At 52.6% G+C, this 12,391-nt stretch overlaps 1 protein-coding gene across 3 annotated transcripts in view; it reads left to right on the top strand.

The window, feature by feature from the left end:
- Positions 1–861: 861 nt before the first annotated feature.
- The window catches only part of Sall4 (spalt like transcription factor 4), a 17,157-nt gene continuing 5,627 nt past the window's right edge, over positions 862–12,391 (top strand). Inside the window, exons 1-3 of one of the 3 annotated variants that reach the window (XM_031373771.1) lie at positions 1,010–1,151; positions 9,807–10,841; positions 11,478–12,161. In XM_031373771.1, the coding sequence (XP_031229631.1) occupies positions 1,034–1,151; positions 9,807–10,841; positions 11,478–12,161 (1,837 nt within the window). In that variant the 5' untranslated portion in view covers positions 1,010–1,033. Of the gene's footprint in view, positions 1,152–2,607; positions 2,928–9,806; positions 12,162–12,391 lie in introns of those variants that run through there. The other 2 variants (XM_031373772.1, XM_031373770.1) reach the window with 2 other exon arrangements.

The following is a 12,391-nucleotide window of genomic DNA, read 5'->3' as shown; positions in this document are numbered from 1 at the left end:
TTTTCTGTAAATCAGTTCTGTATTGCAGAGTGTCCTGGAAAGCAGTTAAGTACAAACACCTATGTGTCTTTTGGAAGCCCCCTGTTTCCCTCTGGGGACTGAACAACTTCCGGGATAGAATCTGCAACCGCTTGCTATTCTGGTATCATCTCCAGCAAATTTGCTTTTAATCTGTCCTTCCTACAGTTAGCAGACAGTGGTTTAGAAGTGCTTTTGAAAATTCTGCAAGTTTACAACAAACCCTGGCTCGTGAAGGTGAATCCTGAGGTATTACTCAGCATTTTAAGGATGCGAATCCTGGTGGGCATGAATAGCTTGAGATTTGGTAGGCTGGGGAGGTGGGATGGACAGAAGGCACCACCGGCCACTTCAAAACGCAATTTTAACATTTCAAAAAAAAAAAATTGAAAAGGGACTCGAGTCTCTTGTCAGGTTTGATTTTAGAGGGAAAAGTTGAACCAACGTATTTTTCTGTGAGTGGAGAGACCTTTCTCAGCTGGTAGTTATCAACTACGCCAATTACTACAATAATTTTGTGGAGCGTGTAACCGAGATACATCGGTTCTAGAACTTTCTTGTACGGCCCTGATTTTCAGTAAGCCAATTTTCCTTTTCCCGTCCCAGAATTCGGATAGTGGCCGCGAGGATGATTAACCTCCCCCCCCCCCCCCCCCCCCCCCCCCCCCCCCAACCTCCGAGTCCGTCCACGCCTTGGCCAATCTGAGCCCGGATGCTAATTAGCTATGCTTCCCAGATGAACACGCCTTTGTCACATGTAGGTCCGGACTACAAAGCCCAGCATGCCTCTCCGCTCCCTGATCAATGAGGGCTTATTTAAATGATCTCTGAGGTCTTGGACCCAGGCCAATCAGCTGTCAGAGCTCATGATAAATCGCAATGCATTATTGATAATAATAATTACTGGGACATGCGCGTTCCGGCCGAAGGGGGGTAAAATTTCCCAACTCCAGGAATTGGTGGCGGAGAGGGGGCAAGTCACCAGGGCTCTTCCCGGCGCCCCGATGCGCGCACCATGTCGAGGCGCAAGCAGGCGAAGCCCCAGCACATCAACTCGGAGGAGGGCCAGGGCGAGCAGCCGCTGCAGCAACCGAGCCCGGACCTCGCAGAGGCGCCGGCGGCGGAGGAACCGGGTGAGTGCGGCTGCGGCCCCGTCCGTGCGCCCGACTGTCCGTGCGTCCCAGGAGGGCGCTCCCGGCACTGCCGCGCGTCCCTCGAGGGCGCGGGTTCGGGGAGCCAATTCTGGAAAGGATTCCGGACTCTGTTCAGGGAAAGCAGAGACGCGGAGGGAGGGAGCCTCAATTCCCCCACCCCTTTGCAACCCCCCCCCCCCCAGTTCTCTTCCCTCTTATTGTAAAGTTGATTCCACACTCTGCCTCTCCAGCTTTCCTTGTCCACAGTCCCATAATTGGTTTCCCTTCCTTGGATACATAAGCACCCCCCTGCGCCGGTAACTTGGGCTTCCTTCGCCCCCTCTCTAGTGGCGCCGCTTTTAAAAGAAAGAGACCCCCCAAGTCTCCCCACCCTTTCTACTACCCTCTTGGGGGCCCCTGGGGGGAGGGGCGCACCTCTGGGGGACCCCCCCGGAGGAGGGAGATCTGTTGCACGCGCCCCTCCCAGGCAGAGTGGGGGGAGGGGGCGCGACCTCTCCCCACCCCCAGGCCGGGGTACGGGCCACCCGCGCAGCGCAGAGGGCGGGGGAGGCTGTTGGGTTTAGTTTCCTTTGAGAGCTTTTATTTTTTTGTAATTTTAGATATTTTGTTTACTTTTTTTTTCTTTCCGCCTTTCCCGGGGGCTACGCCGCCTGCTGCCGATCCTCGCCCTAACCTTTCGGGGCCTGACCTCCAGCCATCTTTGATTTCCGACTATCTAAAAATAACCGCGGCCAGCGGGAGGGTGCGGGCCGGGGCCCGGGCAGCGGGTGCATGGTCACCCCCGCCGGAGCGCACCCCCGCTCCTTTATTTATTTATTTTCTTGCACGGATCCCCGGGCGGCACTCCTCAGCACACGCCCGGGAGGTGAAAGGGGAGAGGTCGGGTTGCGGCTGACCCGGCCTGAGCCTCCACGGAGTTCAGGACCTCGGCGGGGCCGGGAGCTGCGGGCGAGCCCCTCGTCCCTGCCCGCCGGACTGTCGCCGGAGAAACTGGGAACATCCCCCTGGGCCTCCAGCTCGATTCCAGCTCTCCGCGTCTGGTGGGCGGTGTGCGGAGGACTCTGCGCGCTCTGCTTGGGCGCTCCTGTTTTCTCGGGAGCGCGATTCTACTTTTCCCAAACTTACCGAGTTTATCAAAGTTCAGTGACCTTCTACCTCATCGTATCCCCCCCACCCCGCAGGGCAACTGGAAGGTCATTGCTTGTTCGAGGGGGCGGATGTGAGTTTTGGGGCGTTGGAGCATCCCACATCATAGGGCCGGGCAGCTGGGATGGACTCTTTGTGCCTTGGCCCGGGGAGCTGGGGCGGGGGTTGGGGGTGGCAGATCATGGAGAGGCTGGGTCGCTTGGTCCACCTGGAACAAAAGGGTTAACCCTCAGCCCGCCTGCTTCCTCTGGAGAGGAGGGGCGAGCTCCCGGCCCTGACCCCTCCCCTGGTCCTGCGATGACCTCCCTTCCCCCTCCATTTGGGGTGAGCGCATACTAGTGGTTTTTCTTTTTTTCTTTTTTTTTCCTACTTAGCTGGTAGTTGGAACTCTGGGGGTGGGCGGCATGGAGGGTTAGCTTGCTATAGAAGTGCTTCCGAAATCTCCGCTGGCTGGAGTCGCGGTTAACCTGGCTGCACCCAGAGGCCGCTGGGCGCGCGCTGCCACCGCGGCTTGGGAGTTTTCTGCGGATCACTCGCGGTCCCAGCCGGGCCGCTGGCGTGCGGGCGCCCTCTGGAGACCGGTCATGTGCGGACGGCGACACACACCTGGTGAGTGAGGCTAGCTGGGCCGGGGACCCGCACCCGAGTGATCTCTGTGGGGTCTCCACCTTCCGAATTACCATCAGCGTTTGGGAATCTTCTCCAAGAGTTCTTAAAATGTGTTTGCAGGGGCTAGGGGGACCTCGATTGTTGTCTTGGAAAGAGCTTGCATTTTTTTTTTTTTTTTTTTTTACTTTTTTAATGGCTGCATTTTGGGATCACCCTTAGTTTAGATAAATAAATCTTTTGGAAGCTTTGGGTCCCTCTTGGTCCGTCTGTAGGAGAATGCAGTTTTTTGAGCAAGGAAAATGAAATCCGGGCAATAATTAGCAGATCAAAAAATCCGCAGGTGGTCAAGGAGAAGGGGCTTACAGTACTTAAAGGAAAATTAGCATTTTCTCAAAAGGGTTCCAAATGCCCTTTGTGCTAAACTGGATTACAACCTTCAGCTATTACGATTCCCAGGTTTTTAGTAATTTAGCGTTCCTCGCCATCCTCCATTGACCTGTGGGTTCTTGGCTTAGTTAAGGTTTCAATCGAATTTAGTCTTCCCCAAAGGGGGAGGGGGTTCTAATTTGCACACGGCCTTTTTTATTCCTTTAATTGCATGTAAAATGCGCTCCCTAGCCCTCTGAGGTGCTCAACCGCCAGTAAACAATACTTTGTCATTGGTGATGAGGGTTTAGCAGATTCTAGTTTAAGTAGGGGACTGGGGCTTCTTTTAGGGTGGCTGAGGCATGGTTATTTCCAGATCGCCTCCTTTTGGATGTAAAGTGTCAAATGAGTGAGAGTTTGGATAAATGAATTTTGGCAGGATCGATATGAGGAGAGTTGGCATTCCATTGTGGGTGTAACCTTGCCTAGGTGGATTAGCGTGCCCCACTACTCACCCAGCTTTTGGGTCCTTGTGAACAGTGGCCGTGAAAAAGTTTGCTATAGAACCATTTTGTGTTGAGGTAATTTCAGTTCAGGAGGACAGTTTTCCCTGGACCGTGCATCGTGGCAGGCTCCAGCCTGGGACCTTGTAGGGCCTCACTGTTAATTCTCACAACTGAAGTAGTTTTGGTATTTTACTCACGGGAAAGTTGATAGAGGCTCCTGGGTCGCAAGGGTCAGCCAGTGGTTCCCTTCCCACTTGACTTTAGCCTTCACTTGAATCCATGGTAGTGTTTGTTGCTAGTCCTAGAGCAATGGGGGTGTTCTCCACTGTAAGGGGCTAGCCCTAGTGCTTGAATTGAAGCTGCTATGGTTTGGTGACCCCCGCCCTCCCCAAGTCTGTCTTCCTCGTGTCTGGTAGCCATGACAGCTTTCTAACTGGTCCCAGCCTTTCAATGCTCTTGTCTTTGCCTCTAAAGCTGGGATTGGAGGAAGCTGACACTAAACCCGCTCCCCGTTAGTTTTTTTTCAAATTGCCTTTGGAAACTGTGGGTGAGGAGACTTCCCAGTAAGCCACTCAGAGCTAACGTCATTTGGGTTTCTTTCTCGGCGGTTATGTGACTTGACAAAAAACGCATAGGAGATGAATTTGGTGAGGCTACCGTAATCACACTAATCTGTACTCTCTAACACAGCTAAACGCAGGTTAAAGCCTTGGTACAGGCTTTACAGTCTTTTCTGCCTCCCAGGGAGAGACACCTCTGATCTCTCATGGAGTTGGCAAGCTTGTTCACCTGAGGCAAGTATCCCTTACTTATGTAAGGCGTTATTTTATAAAGCTTATTCTGAGCCTCCTACCCTTAAAAACTTGAATTGTTGATAGCGTGTGCAGCCACAGTGTGCCTTGAGAGGACAGGAGAGCTGGTCTCTTGGGGTCATTCATGAGCTGTGGCCAGCCAGTCTCTTCACTCTGGCTTTCCCTTTTACCCCTTCAAAATCTTTTCCACAGGTCCCTTAACTTTAATCCGTGATTGCTTTTGATTTCTGCAGCTCTTGATTAAGTAGAAACTTAATTCCAGGTCAAATTTGACCTGTATATGTAGATTTTAGGGCTTGCTGTATGAAACTTGTTTAAAAAAGAAAACCCTTCCAGCTGGATCTGTAATACATAATTCCTTTTGTTTTTTTGTTTTTGGTAAGCATTTATCCTGGAGGTAGGGTAGGGTCTAAGATACTGTGTGCTCTAGGTAAACTGCTCATTGTCTTTCTTTAATACAGGACCAGTAACAGATAAAGCCCAAGGCACCAGGCTTTTAGCAAGATACACAGACTTCAATTTTTTTGTTTTTAACTGTTTTGAGTGTCTTCTGTCTCCTGGCTGATTAGCTTTCTTCCTATACAATAGTAAGCGTATTTTCCATTCATCTGGGCTGAGATTGAATCGAAGACCCCTGCTGGGTTAACTGCATTCTTCCAACTTACTGGATAACTAGATGCTGAAGAGATAACATTCCTAAAATTCGGGGTGGGGGATGGAAGGCACGCTCGCTGGCGCTATCCCTGTGGACCTTTGCTTTTCTTCCCTTCAGGTCAATTTAAGCATAGCCAGCAATTGTTCCTAGCAGGGTCCTCTTTCTCCTTGGCAAATACTCCGTCCTATTATTTGTCGACGGTGGTACGGACGAGGTGGTTTTTTACTGCCTAAGCAAACATCGGCCACAGTTTTAAGGGGGATGGTGCTGGTGCAGCGGCCAGGCAGGAGGGGCGGGTCTTCAGGGCTTGTGTATACAGTGAAGGCGGTTGGCATCCCAGCAGTAAATCACTCTGAGCTGGTACATCCTTCTGGGTCAGAGGTGCTTAACCTTTTTTGTGCCATAGATCCCTTCCCAGTCGAATGCTGAGCTTACGGGGGATACCAAGGAAGGGAGGTACAGTGATGTAGGAACAGTTAGCAGAAGTGAAAACATTTAGCTCTCTTTTCCTCAGCAAGCTCTGGAAGATGACCAAGAGGGCCCTGGGCTGGCTATTGTTTCTGGCTATTTCTCTCCTAAACAATGCAGCCTGAAAACTATTTACATAGTGTTTGCCTTGCATGTGGGCATGCTAAGTCCCGGAGATTAAAGTTTGGGGATTGGAGATACTGCTCAGTGGGAGAGCTACACCTCAGCTGGTGTGAGAGCTTGGGCTCAATACCCTATGTGGGGGTGGGGGCGAACCAGAGGATGTGCCAGACAGGATCCCTCAGAGCCTCCAACTTCGGTGTCTGCTCCTTACCTCCCTTACGGATGTTAGGAGAATATCATAATAATGTTAATACTGTGTTAATAAAAGGGCAGGTTAAAGTGGTGCAGTGTGGTTACTGTTGGAGAACTCTGACTTTTTTTTTTGTGGTAGGGTTTCTCTGTGCTACCCTGGCAGTCTATGGCATGCTATGGCTGTCTATGGCATGCTGTGTTCTGGCCTTTGAAAGCAGACAGGGATGTGGTCCAGTTGGTAGAATGCTGGCCCAGCGTGTATGAAGAGTCTGTCACTAGCCCTGCAGAAAGCTTAAACTAGATATGGCGTTGCTTGCATTCACTGGAGCACTAGGGAGCCGGAAGCTGGAGATCAGAGGTTTTCTAGATGTCGGGGTGGGAGGCAGGACGGACTTAGCCCTGCACCAGGTAAAACTGCAGCTGAGTGAGCCGTGCAGTTTGTGCAGCAGGGCATTGGTAGTTTTCAGAGTAGAGTGGGTGGGAAGGAAGGGCAGGGGGGTGGAGGGCTGACGTCACTGGAAGCACTTCTGATCCAGTTGGTATCAATTTAGAGGGACTTGGGGGGCTGTGGCAATGTCTGGCGCTCCAGAGACATTTGAGGCCAGCCTGGTGTACCCAGTAAGTTCCAGGACAGCCGGGGCTACACACACACATGCACACACACAAAAGCAGAAAATGACCTTCTCAAAGTGCCCACATGGCTCTCAGTCCCTGGCTCCCAATGTTTCATTTCCCTGTAGACATTCATTCATGTCTGACCCACCCACACCCCGCTCAGCCTGCTTTTCCTGCCTTTCAAAAATTCCTTTCTTTCCTAAAAATTCAGGCAAAGCCTGAAGCACTGGAATATTTTTATAATCCTCCTGGTTAAGGTATATGCTCATTAGCAAGCCTGAGGTTGCCTTGTGAGTTCCGGGTCATCGTGGCCTGTGAGACCCCAGTTCAGACAACAGTAAAGACTCTTGCCGGGCAGTGGTGGCGCATGCCTTTAATCCCAGCACTTGGGAGGCAGAGGCAGGTGGATTTCTGAGTTCGAGGCCAGCCTGGTCTACAGAGTGAGTTCCAGGACAGCCAGGGCCACACAGAGAAACCCTGTCTCAAAAAACAAAACAAAACAAAAAAAACAACAAAAAAAAGACTCTTGTGTGGTTTTCTTAGAGAGGACAAAGTTATTTGGGGGTGTTTTTTTTTCTTCCCATTTATTTACGTGGAAACTTGGTAGGCCAAGTGCTGTTGGTGCCTCTTAGTTACTGAGGGAATGTGTGCAGATGAGTGAGTGGCTGAGGTGGAGGAGACTCCCATCAGATGCCAGGAGGCGACCTGTCCCCTTCCTCCCCGACGAGTTTTCTTTAAAAGAATTCTTTTTTTGTTTGTTTGTTTCGTTTTTTAGTTTTAAGAGAAAGGGTTTCTCCGTGTAGCCCCAGCTGTCCTGGAACTCTTTGTAGGCTTGGCCGTCCTTGAACTTTGAAATCCACCTGCCTCTGCTTCCTGAATCCCTGCTGGGATTAAAGAAGGTGTGAGCCACCTCGCCCAGCTGGTTATCTGTCTTATTTGTATATTTTTTTGTTATGTTCATGCCTGGTTAGTGATTGAGATGTGGAATCTCCTTGAACTAGAGTTTTAGTTAGAGCAACCTTGTAGGTACTAGGAATCGAACCCTGGTCCTATAGAACAGCAAGTATTCCCTGCTGATCAGCCCTGGGACTAGACCCATGCCTGCTGTGCCCCAGAGGGTCCTGAAAGTTGTGGGATTTGGACAGGATCAGTCTCTGTTATCAAGGTAGCCCAGGCTGACCTGGAAGTGACGAACCTCTAGGGCTGGAATTACAGGCAGTCGGTGTGTATCCTTATTTTAAGTTCTTTTATCCCGGGTCTCCTGAATCTGAGGCCACCTCCTATGTCACCAGGGATGGTCTCGAACTTCTGATCCTCTTGCCTCTTTGGGGGCTACTATTCCAGGAGTGGACAGTCACAGGAGTTACTCTGTGCTGGGGATAAGAATGCAGGTGTATGCTTCATGCTGCCCGACCCTTAACGTTGGTGGTGTTTTGAGAGAGGAAGGAGGGTGAGCTAGCAGTGTCTCTTGATTAGCCTTTACTGTCTGCCTCTGCCGGTCTTGGACTGGGCCATCCCTGTGGCCACAGACCAATCAATAGTTTGGTCCCCCGAGCACCAGTCTCTGGAAGACATGGCTTTTGTGCCATGTCAACGTTGAGAACGCCAACAGAACAGCCCTAACTTGGGGTGGGAGTGGGGGTCTTCTATATTGAATGTCTTAGGAGTGGAATGGCAATCAGTGGAGGAGTTGTGGGGTGTCGGCTGCCCATTGCTTATCTCTAGTTTGCTATTTCTATACATATAAGAGCTTGTCTTTTAAAGTTCGACACCAGGCTCTCTCTTTGAGAGGACGGGAAGTCTGTCTGCGTCTTTGCCCTTAGGTTCAGTGTCCAGTGTTCTGTATTCTAAGTGATGTGTATGTGGTGCTGGGATTTAACTAGCACCACCACCTGCCAGCTGGGCAAGCTCTCCACCACAGAGCTGGCCCCCAAATCCAGCCGCCAATGGCTCGAACTTGCTTTATAGACCAGGCTAGTCTTGAACTCCCAGGAATCTGACTACCTCTGCCTCTCGTGTGCTGTGGTTAAAGGCCCCAGCTACCAGGCTGGTTTTGAACTCATGATCCTTCTGCCTCGGCCTCCCAGGCGGTCCCTGATACCACAGGCCTGCTTAAACTGGGATGGGCTGATGATGGCCCCTTTAAACCCAGTCATTCCTGGGTGGGGGATGGATGATGGATGCTCATCACCTGGGTTGGAGTGATTTTGATTTAGTCTTTCTATTTTGCTTGGGTTCCAGTGGGGATCAGTACCATTTGACCCTGTTCCAACGTCTGCGGTATTGGCTGTCGTTTATTAGTCTGTGCAAGCTAGCCGAGGGAGCCATCCCGACTGATGGGATTAGTTTAATGAGCTATCTAGTGGGGCGTAGTGGCAGGTGGCTGTAATCCTAGCTCCTGGGAGGCTGAGGTGAGATTGCTGTGAAGTCAGTGCTAACCTGGGCTACACAGTACCTATGTAAAGTAGCTGTGTGTCCCCTTTATTGCTTTAACAAACTACCACAAGTCAGATGGCTCACACAGCAGTCGATTGATTCTCACAGATGCGGAACGTCTGAATTTCCTGACCAGGTTCCTCCTCGGGGCTCTGGGGGCCTGATAGATTCCTGTGGTTTTAGCAGTTCTTGGTGAAGGCTCTTGACTCCATCTCTGTCTTGATTGGCTCTTGGGGCCCAGTCCTCTGGGAGCGTGTCTCACAAGTCCCTATTCTTCCTCGTGGAGTGATGCTAAACACTTGAGTTTAAGACCCAGCTTAACGTTCGCCAAAAGCCCTGTCCAGTCCAGGTAACAGACTCTTGTAACCTCTGTGGAAACAGAGGTAGGAAGGGTTAAGAGTTCAAAGCCAGCCTCTGCTACAAATAGGGTTTGGTGGTGCCTGGGCTAAGTGAGATCCTACAAAACATCCCATCCGGATAGTCATGCCAGACAGGCGTGGGGCCTGAGGCTTGCTTGTGTCTTCTAGGGAGACATACTTCCCCTTATCCTATTCTGGTCCTATAGGTTATATATAGGGGACTTAGTGTGTCTCTTCCACAGCCCTCCCGAGTCAGGACCTGTGGTGATGGAGAACTGCGTGTTACTGCTGGTCACTCCACAGCCCCTGTCAGGGAACTGTGCTCACCTTTTTCTCTCCTTTCCCAGGTGCTCCAGTGAACTCCCCAGGCCATGGCGACGCCGCCTCAGAGGACTCTGCCCCGGTGAAGCGGCCCCGGCGGGAGGACACTCACATCTGCAACAAGTGCTGTGCTGAGTTCTTTAGTCTCTCTGAGTTCATGGAACACAAGAAAAGTTGCACTAAAACCCCGCCTGTGCTCATCATGAATGACAGCGAGGGGCCAGTGCCTTCAGAGGACTTTTCCAGAGCTGTCCTGAGCCACCAGCCGGGCAGCCCTAGCAGCAGTAAAGACAGTCTCCAGGAGAACAGTGGCAGCTCGGGGGACTTGAAGGAGAAGCTGGGCACGGACTCCATCCTGTACGTGAAGACAGAGGCCACCCAGCCACCCGTAGCCCAGGACATAGGCTATTTACCCAAAGGCAAAGTGGCCAACACCAATGTGACTCTGCATGCACTCCGAGGCACCAAGGTGGCGGTGAACCAACGGGGCGTGGAGGCCCCCATGGCGCCCATGCCCGCTGCCCACGGCATCCCGTGGGTCCTGGAGCAGATCCTGTGCCTGCAGCAGCAGCAGCTCCAGCAGATCCAGCTTACGGAACAGATCCGAGTCCAGGTGAACATGTGGGCCGCGCACGCCCTCCACTCTGGAGTGGCTGGTGCTGACACGCTGAAGGCCTTAAGCAGCCACGTTTCCCAGCAGGTGTCCGTGTCCCAGCAGGTGTCTGCCGCCGTGGCCCTGCTCAGCCAGAAAGCCTCCAACCCGGCTCTGTCTTTAGATGCCTTGAAGCAAGCCAAGCTACCTCATGCCAGCGTCCCCTCCACAGCCAGCCCGCTGTCCTCGGGGTTCACATCCTTCACCTTGAAGCCTGACGGGACTCGGGTGCTCCCCAACTTTGTGTCTCGCCTCCCCAATGCCCTGCTACCTCAGACTCCGGGCTCTGTGATCCTGCAGAGCCCCTTCTCTACTGTGACGCTGGACCAGTCCAAGAAAGGAAAGGGGAAGCCCCAGAGCCTCCCCACTCCCGTGTTAGAGGTCAAGGCCAAGGACGAAGCTGTCCTCGGTAAGCACAAGTGCAGGTACTGTAGCAAGGTTTTCGGGACCGAGAGCTCCCTCCAGATTCATCTTCGATCCCACACCGGAGAGAGACCTTACGTGTGCCCTGTCTGTGGTCACCGCTTCACCACCAAGGGCAACCTCAAGGTCCACTTCCATCGACACCCTCAGGTGAAGGCAAACCCCCAGCTGTTTGCTGAGTTCCAGGACAAAGGGGTTGTGAGCACTAGTTCTCACTATGCGCTCCCTGTCCCCATCCCTGTAGATGAATCAAGTCTCTCTGTAGATGCTGAGTCTGTCCCGGTCCCGGGAACCCCTTCCATGGGGCTACCTCAAAAGCTCACTTCAGGGCCGAACCCCAAAGACCTCATGGGTGGCTCCTTGCCCAATGATATACAGCCAGGGCCTTCTTCAGAAAGTGAGGCGGGCCTTCCACTCCCTGGGGTGGGGATGATACACAATCCCCCAAGGGCTGGGGGCTTCCAGGGCGCTGGGGCCCCAGAATCAGGGTCAGAGACCCTGAAGTTGCAGCAGCTAGTGGAGAACATAGACAAAGCGACTACTGACCCCAACGAGTGTCTCATTTGTCACCGGGTCCTCAGCTGTCAGAGTTCCCTGAAGATGCATTACCGCACCCATACAGGGGAGAGACCGTTCCAGTGCAAGATCTGTGGCCGGGCCTTCTCCACCAAAGGCAACCTGAAGACGCACCTTGGGGTTCACCGAACCAACACAGCCGTAAAGACCCAACATTCGTGCCCCATCTGCCAGAAGAAGTTCACCAACGCAGTCATGTTACAGCAACATATCCGGATGCACATGGGTGGCCAGATCCCCAACACGCCTCTGCCTGAGAGTCCCTGTGACTTCACGGCTCCTGAGCCCATGGCCGTCAGTGAGAATGGCAGTGCCAGCAGTGTCTGCCAGGAAGAGGCAGTGGAAGGGATGGAAGCTGAGGAGGGCTGCTCCCAGGATGTCCCCAGCGGCCCCTCAACGGTCTCCGCGCCGGTTCCCAGTGCCCACCTGGCATCGCCCTCTCTGGGCTTTCCTGTGATAGCTCCCCTGGATACTCAGGGGAAAGGGGCTCTTCCCACGTTGGCCCTGCAGCGGCAGAGTAGTCGAGAAAATGGCTCCCTGGAGGGCGGTGACAGTTGTCTGACCAATGACGCTTCCTTGCTCGGGGGTGACCAGGAGTGTCAGAGCCGAAGCCCAGAAGCCACAGAGACCATGTGCTATCAAGCAGTGTCCCCCGCCAATAGCCAAGCTGGAAGTGTCAAGTCGAGGTCTCCTGAGGGCCCCAAGGCCGAGGGCCTTGTCGACAGCGAAGGTGATGAGGCTTTGGATTTCCCTTAATGTCCCTTTGGGCTCAAGGTCATCAGAAAAAAGAGCCTAGGTTGAACTTGACAGTGACCTGAAGCAGTTTCTCTAAGGGCAGTTAGTTCTGTGGGTCTCGGGATCTAATAGCTGCCTTTATCCTCGCACCCCGGAGGCTTTCTCTGTTTATCATGGTTCGTGGAGGTTGAGTGTGTACAATAGGAATGTTGGTTTGGCTTTGAT

Source organism: Mastomys coucha, unplaced genomic scaffold, assembly GCF_008632895.1.
Source record: "Mastomys coucha isolate ucsf_1 unplaced genomic scaffold, UCSF_Mcou_1 pScaffold15, whole genome shotgun sequence".
In the NCBI taxonomy this organism is placed as follows: domain Eukaryota; kingdom Metazoa; phylum Chordata; class Mammalia; order Rodentia; family Muridae; genus Mastomys; species Mastomys coucha.
The sequence above is the reverse complement of the archived record's forward strand: the minus strand, read 5'-3'. Positions and strand labels throughout refer to the sequence as shown.